The 16,021-nt window shown below is 58.3% G+C and overlaps 1 protein-coding gene across 1 annotated transcript in view; it reads left to right on the top strand.

The window, feature by feature from the left end:
- Nucleotides 1-1,643: 1,643 nt before the first annotated feature.
- The window catches only part of SPTBN4 (spectrin beta, non-erythrocytic 4), a gene marked incomplete at both ends in the record, with an annotated part of 15,389 nt that continues 1,011 nt past the window's right edge, over nt 1,644-16,021 (top strand). Inside the window, 16 exons of the mRNA XM_041486767.1 lie at nt 1,644-1,795; nt 3,265-3,438; nt 3,522-3,613; nt 3,690-3,770; nt 3,874-3,989; nt 4,224-4,336; nt 5,116-5,303; nt 5,982-6,099; nt 6,179-6,337; nt 8,629-8,931; nt 9,009-9,159; nt 9,925-10,795; nt 10,877-11,014; nt 11,548-12,304; nt 12,496-12,698; nt 14,659-14,749. Coding sequence (XP_041342701.1) covers nt 1,644-1,795; nt 3,265-3,438; nt 3,522-3,613; nt 3,690-3,770; nt 3,874-3,989; nt 4,224-4,336; nt 5,116-5,303; nt 5,982-6,099; nt 6,179-6,337; nt 8,629-8,931; nt 9,009-9,159; nt 9,925-10,795; nt 10,877-11,014; nt 11,548-12,304; nt 12,496-12,698; nt 14,659-14,749 — 3,707 coding nt within the window. The remainder of the gene's footprint in view (nt 1,796-3,264; nt 3,439-3,521; nt 3,614-3,689; nt 3,771-3,873; nt 3,990-4,223; nt 4,337-5,115; nt 5,304-5,981; nt 6,100-6,178; nt 6,338-8,628; nt 8,932-9,008; nt 9,160-9,924; nt 10,796-10,876; nt 11,015-11,547; nt 12,305-12,495; nt 12,699-14,658; nt 14,750-16,021) is intronic.

Here is a 16,021-nt window from a genome sequence, read left to right as displayed (position 1 = left end):
AAAATATTCCCCAAAAATTCCCAGATCACCCCCAAAAAACCCCCAAAAATGCTGAATCACCTCCCAAAAAAATGAAAATATTCCCCAAAAAATTCCCAGATCCCCCCTCCAAAAAGAAAAAACCCCAAAAGTGCTGAATCACCTCAAAAATTCAAAATATTCCCTAAAAAAATTCCCAGATTTTCCCCCCAAAACCCTCCCAGACCCCCCAAAAAGCCCCCAGACACCCCAAAAAACCCCAGACCCCCCAAAAAACCCCCCAGACACCCCAAAAAACCCCCCAGACCACCCAAAAAAGCCCCCAGACACCCCCCAAAAAAACCCTGGAATTCTGGGGGGGTTCCGAGTTCCACAGAGGGATCTCAAGGGGGTTTTGGGGTGGTTTGGGGTGCAGAAGAAGACCTTCACCAATGGGTCAATGCCCACCTGGGGACTCCTGAGTCCCATAGGGGTCTCAGGGTGGATTTGGGGTGTCAAGGTGGATTTGGGGTGGATTTGGGGTGGATTGTGTTGGATTTGGGGTGGATTGTGGTGAATTTGGGGTGACCTCGATGTCCCCCCTGATGAGCAGGACACAGTGCAGAAGAACTTCACCAATGGATGAACGCCCACCTGGAGGCTCCTGAGTCCCATGGGGGTCTCGGGTTGGATTTGGGGTCTCAGGTTGATTTTAGGGTGGATTGTTGTGGATTTGGGATGAATTTGGGGTGACCTTCGATGTCCCCCAGATGAGCAGGACACAGTGCAGAAGACCTTCACCAATGGGTCAACACCCACTTGGAGACTCCTGAGTCCCATGGGGGTCTCGGGTTGGATTTGGGGTCTCAGGTTGAATTTAGGGTGGTTTTGGGGTGGTTTTGTGGTGAATTTGGGGTGACCTCGATGTCCCCCCTGATGAGCACGACACAGTGCAGAAGACCTTCACCAATGGGTCAACACCCACTTGGAGACTCCTGAGTCCCATGGGGGGCTCAGGGGAGATTTGGGGTCTCAAGGTGGATTTGGGGTGGATTGTGGTGAATTTGGGGGGACCTCGATGTCCCCCCTGATGAGCACGACACAGTGCAGAAGACCTTCACCAATGGGTCAACACCCACTTGGAGACTCCTGAGTCCCATGGGGGGCTCAGGGGAGATTTGGGGTCTCAAGGTGGATTTGGGGTGGATTGTGGTGAATTTGGGGGGACCTCGATGTCCCCCCTGATGAGCACGACACAGTGCAGAAGACCTTCACCAATGGGTCAACACCCACTTGGAGACTCCTGAGTCCCATGGGGGGCTCAGGGGAGATTTGGGGTCTCAAGGTGGATTTGGGGTGGATTGTGGTGAATTTGGGGGGACCTCGATGTCCCCCCTGATGAGCACGACACAGTGCAGAAGACCTTCACCAATGGGTCAACACCCACTTGGAGACTCCTGAGTCCCATGGGGGGCTCAGGGGAGATTTGGGGTCTCAAGGTGGATTTGGGGTGGATTGTGGTGAATTTGGGGGGACCTCGATGTCCCCCCTGATGAGCACGACACAGTGCAGAAGACCTTCACCAATGGGTCAACACCCACTTGGAGACTCCTGAGTCCCATGGGGGGCTCAGGGGAGATTTGGGGTCTCAAGGTGGATTTGGGGTGACCTGGGTGTCCCCCCAGACGAGCGGGACGCGGTGCAGAAGAAGACCTTCACCAAGTGGGTCAACGCCCACCTGGCGCGTGCCGCCTGCCGCGTCGGGGACCTCTACTCGGACCTGCGCGACGGCTTCGTGCTGACGCGGCTGCTGGAGGTGCTCTCGGGGGAGACCCTGGTGAGGAGACCCACGCTGCGTCTTCATCATCATCGTCATCGTCGTCATCCTCTGCTGTCATCATTGCCATGAGTGGTGGCATCATCATCATTCTCTAACACCTTCATCATCGTCATTGTTATCGTCATCATCATCATCATCATCGTTGTCATCCTCTACTGTCATATCCATGAGTGGTGGCATCATTATCGTCATTCTCTTCATCATCATCATTGTCATCATCGTCGTCTTCGTCATCGTCATCGTTGTTATCCATTGTCATCATTGCCATGAGTGGTGGCATCATCATCATTCTCTATTGCCTTCATCATCATCATCATCGTCATCATCATCGTTGTCATCCTCTACTGTCATATCCATGAGTGGTGGCATCATCATCATCATTCTCTATTGCCTTCATCATCATTATCATCGTCATTGTCATCATCATCATTGTCATCCTCTGCTGTCATCATTGCCATGAGTGGTGGCATCATCATCATCATTCTCTTAACACCTTCATCATCATCATTGTCATCATCATCATTGTCATCCTCTGCTGTCATCATTGCCATGACTGGTGGCATCATCATCCTTGTCATTCTCTATCATCATCATCGTCATCATCATCAACAGCATGAGTGGCATCCTCACTGTCATCATCATCATCAACATCATCATCATCATCTCCATGAGCATCATCATGAGCGTCATTGTCTTCACCACCAGCATTGGCATCATCATCATCATCTCCATCACTGTCATTATGAGGATCATCATCATCTCCATGACCATCGTTATCAGAATCATCATCATCATCATCATCATCCATGACCATCGTTATCAGAATCATCATCACCATCGTCATCTCCATGACCATCATTATGAGAATCATCATCATCTTCATCATCATCATCATCATCTACCATCATGATCATCATGATCATCATCATGGTGATTGTCGCCATCGCCGTGAGCAGCATCATTGTCTTCATGAGCATCATCATCATCATCACCACCACCATCATCATCATCACCACCACCATCATCATCATCACCACCACCATCATCATCATCACCACCACCTCCATCATCATCATCAGCATTGCCATGAGCAGCACTCCCAATTTGGGTTGAATTGGGACCTCCCCATTGCCACCACGATGAGCTGGGACCTCTCCACCACCCCCAGCTCCCACCATCACCAGTTTGGGTGGAACTGGGACCTCTCCACCACCACCATGAGGTGGGACCTCCCCATCACCAGTTTGGGTGGAACTGGGACCCCTCCACCATTCCCAGCTCCCACCATCACCAGTTTGGGTGGAACTGGGACCTCTCCACCACCCCCAGCTCCCACCATCACCAGTTTGGGTGGGACTGGGACCTCTCCACCATTCCCAGCTCCCACCATCACCAGTCTGGGACCTGTTCTGGTGGGGTGGGGTGGCAGGACCCTGTCCAAGCCGGAGGTCCCCGTGTCCCCCCAGCCCAAGCCGACGCGGGGCCGGATGCGGATCCACTCCCTGGAGAACGTGGACAAGGCCCTGCAGTTCCTCAAGGAGCAGCGCGTCCACCTGGAGAACGTCGGCTCCCACGACATCGTGGACGGCAACCACCGCCTGACCCTCGGCCTCATCTGGACCATCATCCTCCGCTTCCAGGTGCCACCGGGGTCCTCTCCGTGTCCTCCCCTTGTCCTCCTCCTCCTCCACCCCCAGGTGTCTCCTGACCGCTCCTCCCCCAGATCCAGGTGATCAAGATCAAGACCGAGGACAACCGGGAGACGCGCTCGGCCAAGGACGCGCTGCTGCTCTGGTGCCAGATGAAGACGGCGGGGTGAGGACCTGAGGTGGTGGCATGGGACCCTCCAGGAGATCTGGTGACCCTTGGTGACCCCCGGTGTCCTCCACAGCTACCCTGAGGTCAACATCCAGAACTTCACCACCAGCTGGAGGGATGGCCTGGCCTTCAACGCCCTCATCCACAGGCACCGGTCAGCGCCGGTGGGGTGGACACGGGGGGGACCTCCTGGATGTTGGGGTCACCTCTGGGGGTTTGTGGCGGGGGTCGAGGTGACAGTGTCCACCCCACCTCAGGCCGGATCTCATCGACTTCCACAAGTTGACCAAGTCCAACGCTACCTACAACCTCCAGCAGGCCTTCAACACGGCCGAGCAGCACCTGGGGCTCAGCAAGCTGCTGGACCCCGAGGGTACGGACGGGGTGTGTCCATCTGTCCATCCGTCCGTCTGTCCATCCGTCCATCTCTCCAGCCACGCGGGGTGGGGTCATCTCCACCCTCCAGTTTTCCACCTCCTTTTTGGGAGTGAGGTTTTTTCTGGGAAGGGTCGAGGTTGATGGATCAGCCCGGAGTTGGTGGGACCATCCCTGGTGGTCCTGGGGTGGAGGTTTTGGGGGGGTCCTGACCTTCTGCCCCCCTCACCAGATGTCAACATGGAGGACCCTGACGAGAAGTCCATCATCACCTACGTGGTGTCCTTCTACCACTACTTCTCCAAGATGAAGGCGCTGGCGGTGGAGGGGAAGCGCATCGGGAAGGTGGGGCTTGACCCGAGTCTCCATCCCCATTGTCCATGGATCTCCCACCCCTTGGTCCATCCCCTTGTCCATCCCTCTGTCCATCCCTTTGTCCATCCCCCTGTTCCATGGATGTTGTGTCCATCCCTTGTCCACCCCTCTGTCCATCCCTCTGTCCATCTTTTGTCCATCCCTTGTCCATCTTTTGTCCATCCCTTTCTCCATCCCTTGTCCATCCCTTTGTCCATCCCTTGTCCATCTTTTGCCTATCCCTTGTCCATCCCTTGTCCACCCCTCTGTCCCCCCCTCTGTCCATCCATTGTCCATCTCTTTGTAAATCCTTTGTCCATCCCTTGTCCATCCCTTTCTCCCTCCCTTGTCCATCTCTCTGTCCACCCCTCTGTCCATCCCTTGTCCATCCATTGTCCATCTCTTTGTAGATCCCTTGTCCATCCCTTTGTCCATCCCTTTCTCCCTCCCTTGTCCATCTCTCTGTCCACCCCTCTGTCCATCCCTTGTCCATCGTTTGTCCATCCCTTGTCCATCCCCTTGTCCATCGTTTGTCCATCGTTTGTCCATCCCCTTGTCCATCCCTTGTCCATCGTTTGTCCATCCCTCTGTCCACCCCTCTGTCCTTCCCTTGTCCACCCCTCCGTCCACCCCTCCGTCCACCCCCACCCACCAACCAGACCATGACCACCCAACTCCCCGTCCCGGCCGGACCCTGGTGACTCCTCCAGCCCCAGGTGGCCCTCGGAGGGTTCCTGCAGCACCTCCAAGCCCACCCCAAACCCCACCAGGTGCTGGACCAGGTGATGGAGATCGCGGCCATCACGGCGCGCTACGAGGCGCTGGCGGCCGAGCTGCTGGCCTGGATCCACCACACCATCACCATCATCACCAACCAGAAGTTCGCCAACTCGCTGACCGGCGTCCAGCAGCAGCTCCAGGCCTTCACCGCCTTCTGCACCCTGGAGAAACCTGTCAAGTGAGGACCTCCTGGTGGGCTGGTGGTGGGACCTCCCTGCTGCTGGTGGTGGTTGTCCCAGTTGGTGTTGGTGATGGGCAGGTCCCAGTTCAACCCAAACTGGGGGCAGTGGGACATGGCTGGTGGTGGTCATGGTGGTTGTGGAGAGGTCCCAGTTCCCCCCAGACTGGTGGTGGATGGGACCTGAGGGGTGGTGAGGAGGTCCCAGTTCATCGTGGTGGTGTTGAGGAGGTCCCAGTTCAGCTCAAACTGGTGACAGTGGTACCTGAGGGTGGTGGGGGTGATGATGGGGAGGTCCCACCTCAAGGTGGTGGTGATGGGGAGGTCCCAGTTCAACCCAAACTGGTCATGGATGGTGCCTGGGGGCTGGTGATGTCCCAGCTCATGGTGGGGGTGGTGAGGAGGTCCCAGTTCAACCCAAACTGGTGGTGATGGTGGGACCTCAGGGATGGTGGTGATGTCCCAGCTCATGGTGGTGATGGTGATGAGGAGGTCCCAGCTCAACCCAAACTGGTCATGGATGGTGCCTGGGGGGTAGTGATGTCCCACCCCATGGTGGTGGTGATGAGGAGGTCCCAGTTCAACCCAAACTGGTGGCAGTGGAACCTGGGGCACGGTGGTGACGTCCCAGCTCGCGCCGGTGGTGACAGGGACCTCCCCACCGGTGCCACCCCCCAGGTTCCAGGAGAAGGGGAACCTCGAGGTGCTGCTCTTCACCATCCAGAGCAAACTCCGGGCCACCAACCGCAAGCTCTACGTGCCCAGCGAGGGCAAGAGCATCTCCGACATCAACAAGGTGAGGACGTGGAGATGGAGTCCCACCACCACAGTGGGGTTGGGGACCCCCGTGACCTGTCCATGTCCCCGCCCGCCAGGCCTGGACCTGCCTGGAGAAGGCGGAGCACGAGCGGGAGGTGGCCTTGAGGAACGAACTGATCCGGCAGGAGAAGCTGGAGCTGCTGGCCCAGCGCTTTGACCACAAGGCCATCATGAGGGAGACGTGGCTCAACGAGAACCAGCGCCTGGTCTCGCAGGTGGGGTGGGGTGGGAGGGATCGTGGGGGACCTTCAGCTTGGGGTGGGACAATCCCTGGGTGGGGTGGGGGTGAGGAGCGCAGTGTTGGGTGGTGGGACCTCATTTAGGATGGTGGAAAGTCACTGGGGTCCTCCTTGAGCAGGGGAGGGGTGGTTGGACATCTTTGACCTCCTCCTTGACCATGGAGAGGGGGTTGGACCTCATTGGGGTCCTCATTGACCATGGAGAGGTGGTGGGACCTCCTTGACTAGGGGAGAGGTGGTTGGACCTTCTGAGTTTCTCCTTGACCATGGAGGGCTGGTGGAACCTCCTCGACCTCCTCATTGACTATGGAGAGGGGGTGGACTGGTGGGACCTCGTTGACCATGGAGAGGGGGTTGAACCTCCTTGGTTATGATGGACTGGTGGGACCTCGTTGACCACCGAGAGGGGGTTGGACCTCATTGGCCTCCTCATTGACCATGGAGGGCTGGTGGGACCTCCTTGACAATGGAGGGCTGGTGGAACCTCCTCGACCTCCTCTTTGACTATGGAGAGGGTGTTGGACCTCATTGGCCTCCTCATTGACCATGGAGAAGGAGTTGGACCTGTCCCAGTTGGTGTTGGTGATGGGCAGGTCCCAGTTCAACCCAAACTGGGGGCAGTGGGACATGGCTGGTGGTGGTCATGGTGGTTGTGGAGAGGTCCCAGTTCCCCCCAGACTGGTGGTGGATGGGACCTGAGGGGTGGTGAGGAGGTCCCAGTTCATCGTGGTGGTGTTGAGGAGGTCCCAGTTCAGCTCAAACTGGTGACAGTGGTACCTGAGGGTGGTGGGGGTGATGATGGGGAGGTCCCACCTCAAGGTGGTGGTGATGGGGAGGTCCCAGTTCAACCCAAACTGGTCATGGATGGTGCCTGGGGGGTAGTGATGTCCCACCCCATGGTGGTGGTGATGAGGAGGTCCCAGTTCAACCCAAACTGGTGGCAGTGGAACCTGGGGCACGGTGGTGACGTCCCAGCTCGCGCCGGTGGTGACAGGGACCTCCCCACCGGTGCCACCCCCCAGGTTCCAGGAGAAGGGGAACCTCGAGGTGCTGCTCTTCACCATCCAGAGCAAACTCCGGGCCACCAACCGCAAGCTCTACGTGCCCAGCGAGGGCAAGAGCATCTCCGACATCAACAAGGTGAGGACGTGGAGATGGAGTCCCACCACCACAGTGGGGTTGGGGACCCCCGTGACCTGTCCATGTCCCCGCCCGCCAGGCCTGGACCTGCCTGGAGAAGGCGGAGCACGAGCGGGAGGTGGCCTTGAGGAACGAGCTGATCCGGCAGGAGAAGCTGGAGCTGCTGGCCCAGCGCTTTGACCACAAGGCCATCATGAGGGAGACGTGGCTCAACGAGAACCAGCGCCTGGTCTCGCAGGTGGGGTGGGGTGGGAGGGATCGTGGGGGACCTTCAGCTTGGGGTGGGACAATCCCTGGGTGGGGTGGGGGTGAGGAGCGCAGTGTTGGGTGGTGGGACCTCATTTAGGATGGTGGAAAGTCACTGGGGTCCTCCTTGAGCAGGGGAGGGGTGGTTGGACATCTTTGACCTCCTCCTTGACTGTGGAGAGGTGGTGGGACCTCCTTGACCAGGGGAGAGGTGGTTGGACCTTCTGAGTTTCTCCTTGACCATGGAGGGCTGGTGGAACCTCCTCGACCTCCTCATTGACTATGGAGAGGGGGTGGACTGGTGGGACCTCGTTGACCATGGAGAGGGGGTTGAACCTCCTTGGTTATGATGGACTGGTGGGACCTCGTTGACCACCGAGAGGGGGTTGGACCTCATTGGCCTCCTCATTGACCATGGAGAGGGAGTTGAACCTCCTTGGTTATGATGGACTGGTGGGACCTCGTTGACCACCGAGAGGGGGTTGGACCTCATTGGCCTCCTCATTGACCATGGAGGGCTGGTGGGACCTCCTCGACCTCCTCATTGACCATGGAGAAGGAGTTGGACCTCATTGGCCTACTCATTGACCATGGAGGGCTGGTGGGACCTCCTTGACAATGGAGGGCTGGTGGGACCTCCTCGACCTCCTCATTGACCATGGAGAAGGAGTTGGACCTCATTGGCCTACCCATTGACCATGGAGGACTGGTGGGACCTCCTTGACAATGGAGGGCTGGTGGAACCTCCTCATTGACCATAGAGAGGGGGTTGGACCTCATTGGCCTCCTCCTTGACCACAGAGGGCTGGTGGGACCTCCTCAACCTCCTCCTTGACCGCTGAGGACCCCACCCCACCCCGCTCCATCTCCCTCCCCTTCAGGACAACTTCGGCTACGACCTGCCGGCGGTGGAGGCGGCCATGAAGAAGCACGAGGCCATCGAGGCCGACATCTCCTCGTACCAGGAGCGCATCCAGGTGGTGGTGGAGCTGGCCCTGGAGATGGAGTCCGAGGGCTACTACGACACGCGGCGCATCGGCGCCCAGAAGGACAACATCCTGCGCCAGTGGGCGCTGCTGACCGAGCTGGTCCGCGCCCGCCGCGCCCGCCTCGAGCAGAACCTGGCCCTCCAGAAGATCTTCCAGGAGATGGTCTACATGATCGACTGGATGGAGGAGATGCAGGTAGAGACCACGGAGGAGATTCGGCAGCGCGGCGAAATTCCGGCGGCGCTGGATGACACGGTTTGGTTCTTCTCCAGGTTCTTCTGGTCTCCAAGGATTTGGGGAAGCATCTGCTGGAGGTTGAGGACCTCCTGCAGAAGCACGGGCTGCTGGAGGCCGACATCTCGGCCCAGACCGAGCGCGTCCAGGCCCTCAACGCCGCCGCGCTCAAGTTCTCGGAGCTGGAGGGTAACGGGGGCCACCAGGGTGGGTCACCAGGGGCGGGGGAGGCGTTTGGCCTTGGGAAGGGCCAACCAAGGTCTTGATGGACCATGGGAAGGTCAACCATGGTCTTGATGGACCATGGGAAGGTCAGCCAAGGTCTTGATGGACCATGGGAGGGTCAGCCATGGTCTTGATGAACCATGGGAAGGTCAGCCATGGTCTTGATGGACCATGGGAAGGTCAGCCAAGGTCTTGATGGACCATGGGAGGGTCAGCCAAGGTCTTGATGGACCATGGGAGGGTCAGCCATGGTCTTCATGGACCATGGGAAGGTCGGCCAAGGTCTTGATGGACCATGGGAAGGTCAGCCAAGGTCTTGATGAACCATGGGCAGGTCAGCCAAGGTCTTCATGAACCATGGGAGGGTCAAGCCAAGGTTTTGGTGGGTTATGGAAGGGCCATTCAAGGTCTTGGTGGGCTATGTCAACCAGGGTTTTGGGGGACCATGGAAGGGTCAACTGAGGTTTTGTTGGACCATGAGAGGTTCAATCCATGGTCTTGGTGGCCCATGGAAAGGTTGACCCAATGTCTTGGTGGACCCTGGAACGGTCAACCCAAGGTCCTGGTGGGCCACCTGCAAGAGTCCCCACAGAACCTGTGAGGTTGGAAAACCCCTCTGAGATATTGAGTCCAACCTATGACCAGAGCCCAGAGTGCCACATCCAGTCCTTGCTTGGACACCCCCGTGGCCACCCCCTGCCACCATCTAAGCCCCTTCTCCTGGCCCAGGCTACCAACCCTGCGACCCCCAGATCATCTGCAACCGCGTCAACCACGTCCAGACCTGCCTGGAGGAGCTGGAGGAGCTGGCGGCCAAGAGGAGGAAGGAGCTGGAGGACTCCCGCCAGCTCTGGACCTTCTTCCAGGAGATGGAGGAGGCCGAGGCCTGGATCCGCGAGAAGGAGAAGATCCTGGCCGCCAAGACCTGCGGCCGCGACCTCAGCAGCGTCATGACCTTGACCAACAAACACAAGACCATGCTGGGCGAGCTGGGCAACCGCCGGGCGCTGCTGCACCAGACCATGAAGAAAGGCGAGAAGATCCTGGCCAAGAAGTCCTTCAGCTCCGTGGGCATCCAGGAGAAGATGCGAGAAGTCTGCTTGCGGTGGAAGAAGCTGGAGGAGATCACGGGGCTCCACCAGCAGCGCTTGGAGGACGCCCTGAACTTCTTCCAGTTCAGCGCCGAGACGGACGACCTGGTGGCCTGGCTGCAGGACATGTACCGCATCGTGTCCAGCGACGACTTCGGCCACGACGACTACTCCAGCCAGGCGCTGCTGCGCAAGCACCGCGCCGTGGTGGACGAGGTGGAGAAGCACCGCGCCGCCGTGCTGTCCCTCCGCAAGCAGCTGGCTCTCCTGGCCCCTGACCACCGGCAGGGCGTGGACGTCCAGATCCGCGTGGTGGAGGTGGAGCAGCTCTACGGGGAGGTGGCCGAGGTGGCCGTGCTGAGGACGCAGTGGCTGCAGGACGCGCTGGCCGTCTACCGCATGTTCAGCGAGGTGCACGCCTGCGAGGTGTGGGTGGACGAGAAGGAGCAGTGGTTGGAGAAGATGGAGGTGCCCGAGGAGCTGGATGAGGTCGAGGTGGTCCAGCACAGGTGGGGTGGGGTGGGGTGGGGTGAGGCTGGACGTTGAGGTGCTCCGTGCCGTGGTGGACCTGCCCGTGTCCCTCTGCTCAGGTTCGAGAGCCTGGACCAGGAGATGAACAGCGTCATGGGGCGCATCCTGGACGTCAACCAGGTGGTGCAGCAGCTGGTGGACGGTGGCCACCCCAGCTCAGACGAGGTCCGGTCCTGCCAGGACCACCTCAACAGCCGGTATGGGCGTGGGGGGCACCCAAGACGGACCTTGACCTTCTCGGGGTCTCCATGGCGGGGTTGCCTGGAGACTCTCAACCTGTGGTTCTCCGGTGGTGGGATGTCCCTGTGGGGTCCAGGTGTCCAGTGGAATGGTCCAAGCTCATCCTGGGGGTCCTGAAATGAGTCTCAACCTTCTTGAGGTCTCCTTGGTGGGGGGAGCTTTCTGTGGGGCTGCCTGCAGCCCCCCAAGCTGTGGTTCTCCAGTGGTGGGATGTCCCCATGGCTTCCACCTCTCCAGGACAATTGTCCAAGCTCATCCTGGGGGTCCTGAAATGAGTCTCAACCTTCTTGAGGTCTCCTTGGTGGGGACAACTTTGTGTGGGGCTGTCTGCAGCCCCCCAACCTGTGGTTCTCCAGTGGTGGGATGTCCCCATGGGGTCCAGGTCACCAGGCCACCATTCCCAGCCCATCCCAAGGGTTGCTTCTGATCCTGGTGGGCCCTGTCCCAGCTCGGGGGGGGGATCTCACCCCACTCCTGTCCCCATCTCCAGCTGGAACCGGGTGGTGGAGCTGGTGGAGAACAAGAAGAGCCAGCTCAGCTCCGTGCTGAAGATCCAGAACTTCCTGCTGGAGTGCAGCGAGATGAAGGCGCAGGTGCGCGAGAAGAGAAAAGCCATCGAGGCCACCCAGTCCGGTGGCAGCGACCTGGGCGGGGTCCTGGCCCTGCAGCGCCGCTTGTCCACCATGGAGGCCGCCCTGGTGGTCCTGGAACCACGGCTGGTGGAGCTCCAGCAGGAGGGCGAGGCCTTGGCCGCCGCCCACCCCGGCCGCGCCCTGGAGATCCTGCTGCCCTTCGAGGAGATCAGCGAGGAGTGGGACAACCTCAAGCGGGCCCTGCAAGGTTGTGAGGACACCTTGACCATCGCCGGCCGTCTCCAGCAGTTCATCCAGGACCTGGACAACTTCTTGGGGTGGTTGGTGAAGACCCAAGCGGCCGTGGGCTCCGAGGAGGTCCCCGACAGCTTGGCCGAGGCCGAGAGGCTGCTGAACGTCCACGTGGCCCTCAAGGAGGAGATCAACGGCTACGAGGAGGACTACGCCAAGATCCAGGCGGCCAGCGAGCTGCTGGCCCTGGAGGAGATGGAGGTGCCCTACCTGTCCCTCCAGCAGTGGCTGCAGAAGTTGGACGCGGGCTGGGGGAAGCTCCTGCAGAGCTGGGAGATGAGGAGGGAGGTCCTGGTGCAGTCCCACGTCTTCCACCTCTTCCTGCGGGACGTGCAGCAGTGCCAGAACAGCCTCTACAACCAGGTCTGGGAGGAGGTGGTTTGGGTGGTGGAAGGTCCTGGTGGGTGGATTTGGGTGGGAGCAGCTCCTGGTGGGTGGATTTGGGTGGGAACATGTCCTGGTGGATGGATTTGGGTGGGAGCAGCTCCTGTGGCATTGAGGTGACCACCCCAAGGGCAGGGGCAGAGGTCACCAGCCCCACCAAACCCTCCCAGGAGACCACCCTGGCCCACGCCGAGCTGCCGGACACGGTGGAAGGGGTGACCAAGGCGCTGAAGAAGCACAAGGACTTCAGCACCACGCTGGAGCTGAACCTGCAGAAGGTCCAGCTGGTCCTGCAGGCCGGCGAGAGCCTCCGGCGCCAGCGCAACCTGCACAGCGACCGCGTGGCCGAGGCCATGGAGGGGCTGCGGGCCAAGTAGGTGCCCACCGTGGAGACCCCCGGCCCAGCGGGAGCACCCCGCAGCCACCAGCAGCTCCCAGGACCCCCAAAACTCCACCCAGGACCCAAAATTCCATTCAGGACCCCAAGGCTCCTCCCAGGACCCCAAAGCTCCTCCCAGGACCCCAAAATTCCATACAGGATCCCCAAAGCTCCTCCCAGGAACCCAAAACTCCACCCAGGACCTCAAATTTCCATCCAGGACCCAAAATTCCATACAGGATCCCCAAAGCTCCTCCCAGGACCCCAAAACTCCACCCAGGACCCAAAATTCCATCCCGGACCCCAAAACTCCACCCAGGAACCCGAAACTCCACCCAGGACCTCAAATTTCCATCCAGGACCCAAAATTCCATCCCGGACCCCAAAACTCCACCCAGGAACCCGAAACTCCACCCAGGACCTCAAATTTCCATCCAGGACCCAAAATTCCATCCCGGACCCCAAAACTCCACCCAGGAACCCGAAACTCCACCCAGGACCTCAAATTTCCATCCAGGACCCAAAATTCCATCCCGGACCCCAAAACTCCACCCAGGAACCCGAAACTCCACCCAGGACCTCAAATTTCCATCCAGGACCCAAAATTCCATCCCGGACCCCAAAACTCCACCCAGGAACCCGAAACTCCACCCAGGACCTCAAATTTCCATCCAGGACCCAAAATTCCATCCCGGACCCCAAAACTCCACCCAGGAACCCGAAACTCCACCCAGGACCTCAAATTTCCATCCAGGACCCAAAATTCCATCCCGGACCCCAAAACTCCACCCAGGAACCCGAAACTCCACCCAGGACCTCAAATTTCCATCCAGGACCCAAAATTCCATCCCGGACCCCAAAACTCCACCCAGGAACCCGAAACTCCACCCAGGACCTCAAATTTCCATCCAGGACCCAAAATTCCATCCCGGACCCCAAAACTCCACCCAGGAACCCGAAACTCCACCCAGGACCTCAAATTTCCATCCAGGACCCAAAATTCCATCCCGGACCCCAAAACTCCACCCAGGAACCCGAAACTCCACCCAGGACCTCAAATTTCCATCCAGGACCCAAAATTCCATCCCGGACCCCAAAACTCCACCCAGGAACCCGAAACTCCACCCAGGACCTCAAATTTCCATCCAGGACCCAAAATTCCATCCCGGACCCCAAAACTCCACCCAGGAACCCGAAACTCCACCCAGGACCTCAAATTTCCATCCAGGACCCAAAATTCCATCCCGGACCCCAAAACTCCACCCAGGAACCCGAAACTCCACCCAGGACCTCAAATTTCCATCCAGGACCCAAAATTCCATCCCGGACCCCAAAACTCCACCCAGGAACCCGAAACTCCACCCAGGACCTCAAATTTCCATCCAGGACCCAAAATTCCATCCCGGACCCCAAAACTCCACCCAGGAACCCGAAACTCCACCCAGGACCTCAAATTTCCATCCAGGACCCAAAATTCCATCCCGGACCCCAAAACTCCACCCAGGAACCCGAAACTCCACCCAGGACCTCAAATTTCCATCCAGGACCCAAAATTCCATCCCGGACCCCAAAACTCCACCCAGGAACCCGAAACTCCACCCAGGACCTCAAATTTCCATCCAGGACCCAAAATTCCATCCCGGACCCCAAAACTCCACCCAGGACACCAAAACTGCACCCAGAACCCCAAAATTTCCCCCAGAACCCCCAAAACTCCACCCAGAACCCCAAAATTCCACCCAGAACCCCAAAACTCCACCCAGAACCCCCAGGAACGAGGACAGAGCTGGATTTCCTGGTGGATCCCAGATGGAGCCTCGTGCCTCAGTTTCCCCTCTGAGGGGAGGTTCGGGGCTTACTCAAGAGTTAATTACCGGTTAATCAAGAGTTAATTAGGGGCCAATCAAGGGTTAATTAGGGGCCAACCAAGGGTTAATTAGGGGGTCCCCCGCAGGAGCCAGCGCAACCACCAGCTGGCCCAGGAGTGGACGCGGCGGCTCCAGGACCACCTGGAGCTCCAGAGGTTCCTCCAGGACTGCCGCGAGGTCAGACCCGACCCCCCCCAAAATCTGAGACCCCCCCCCCCAAAATTCTCCGTGGTGGGGGTGGGCTCCAGGTCCTCCTGCGGGTCGGGGGCGTGGTCAGACCCCCTTGGTGTCACCCCCGGGTCCGTGGTGGGCTCTGCCTCGGTGGGTTTTGGGGTGGGGGACCCCAAAAATCCCCCCCGGGGTTGGGGCAGGGGGTCCCTCCAGCCCCTCAGGGGGTCCTCAGCATCTCGGGGGGCTTCTGGGTCCGGCCCAGGAGATCTGTCACCCCAAAAATGTCCCCCCATGGAGTCGGGGTTGGGTTTGGGGGGAGTTTGGGGGATTTTGGGGTGGTTTTGGGGTGGTTTTGGGGTGGATTTTGGGGGGGATTTTGGTTTAATTTTGGGATGGATTTGAGGTGGATTTGGGGTAATTTTGGGGTGGGTTTTGGGGGATTTGGGGTGAATTTTGGGGGATTTCGGGGTGATTTTGGGGTGGTTTTGGGGTGAATTTTGGGGTGATTTTGTTTTAATTTTGGGGTGGATTTTGGGTAATTTTGGGGTGGGTTTTGGGGGATTTCGGGTGGATTTTGGGGTAGATTTTGGGGTGGATTTTGGGTAATTCTGGGGTGGTTTTGGGATTATGGATTTGGGGTGAGTTTTGGGGGGACTTCGGGGTGTTTTTGGGATGGAATTGGGGTGAATTTGGGGGCATTTAGGGGGGGATTTGGGGTGGATTTTAGGGGGGATTTTGGGGGTAGATTTGAGGGATTTGGGGTGAATTTTGAGGTGGATTTGGGGTGATTTTAGTTGAATTTTGGGGTGGTTTTGGGGTGAATTTTGGGGTGATTTCGGTTGAATTTTGGGGTGAATTTGGGGTGGTTTTGGGATGGATTTGGGGTGATTTTAGTTGAATTTTGGGGTGGTTTTGGGGTGAATTTTGGGGTGATTTCGGTTGAATTTTGGGGTGAATTTGGGGTGGTTTTGGGATGGATTTGGGGTGATTTTAGTTGAATTTTGGGGTGGTTTTGGGGTGAATTTTGGGGTGATTTCGGTTGAATTTTGGGGTGAATTTGGGGTGGTTTTGGGATGGATTTGGGGTGATTTTAGTTGAATTTTGGGGTGGTTTTGGGGTGAATTTTGGGGTGATTTCGGTTGAATTTTGGGGTGAATTTGGGGTGGTTTTGGGATGGATTTGGGGTGATTTTAGTTGAATTTTGGGGTGGTTTTGGGGTGAATTTTGGGGTGATTTCGGTTGAATTTTGGGGTGTATTTGGGGTGGTTTTGGGCTGGA

Source organism: Pyrgilauda ruficollis, unplaced genomic scaffold (assembly GCF_017590135.1).
Source record: "Pyrgilauda ruficollis isolate IOZ18807 unplaced genomic scaffold, ASM1759013v1 scaffold780, whole genome shotgun sequence".
In the NCBI taxonomy this organism is placed as follows: domain Eukaryota; kingdom Metazoa; phylum Chordata; class Aves; order Passeriformes; family Passeridae; genus Pyrgilauda; species Pyrgilauda ruficollis.
The sequence above is the reverse complement of the archived record's forward strand: the minus strand, read 5'-3'. Positions and strand labels throughout refer to the sequence as shown.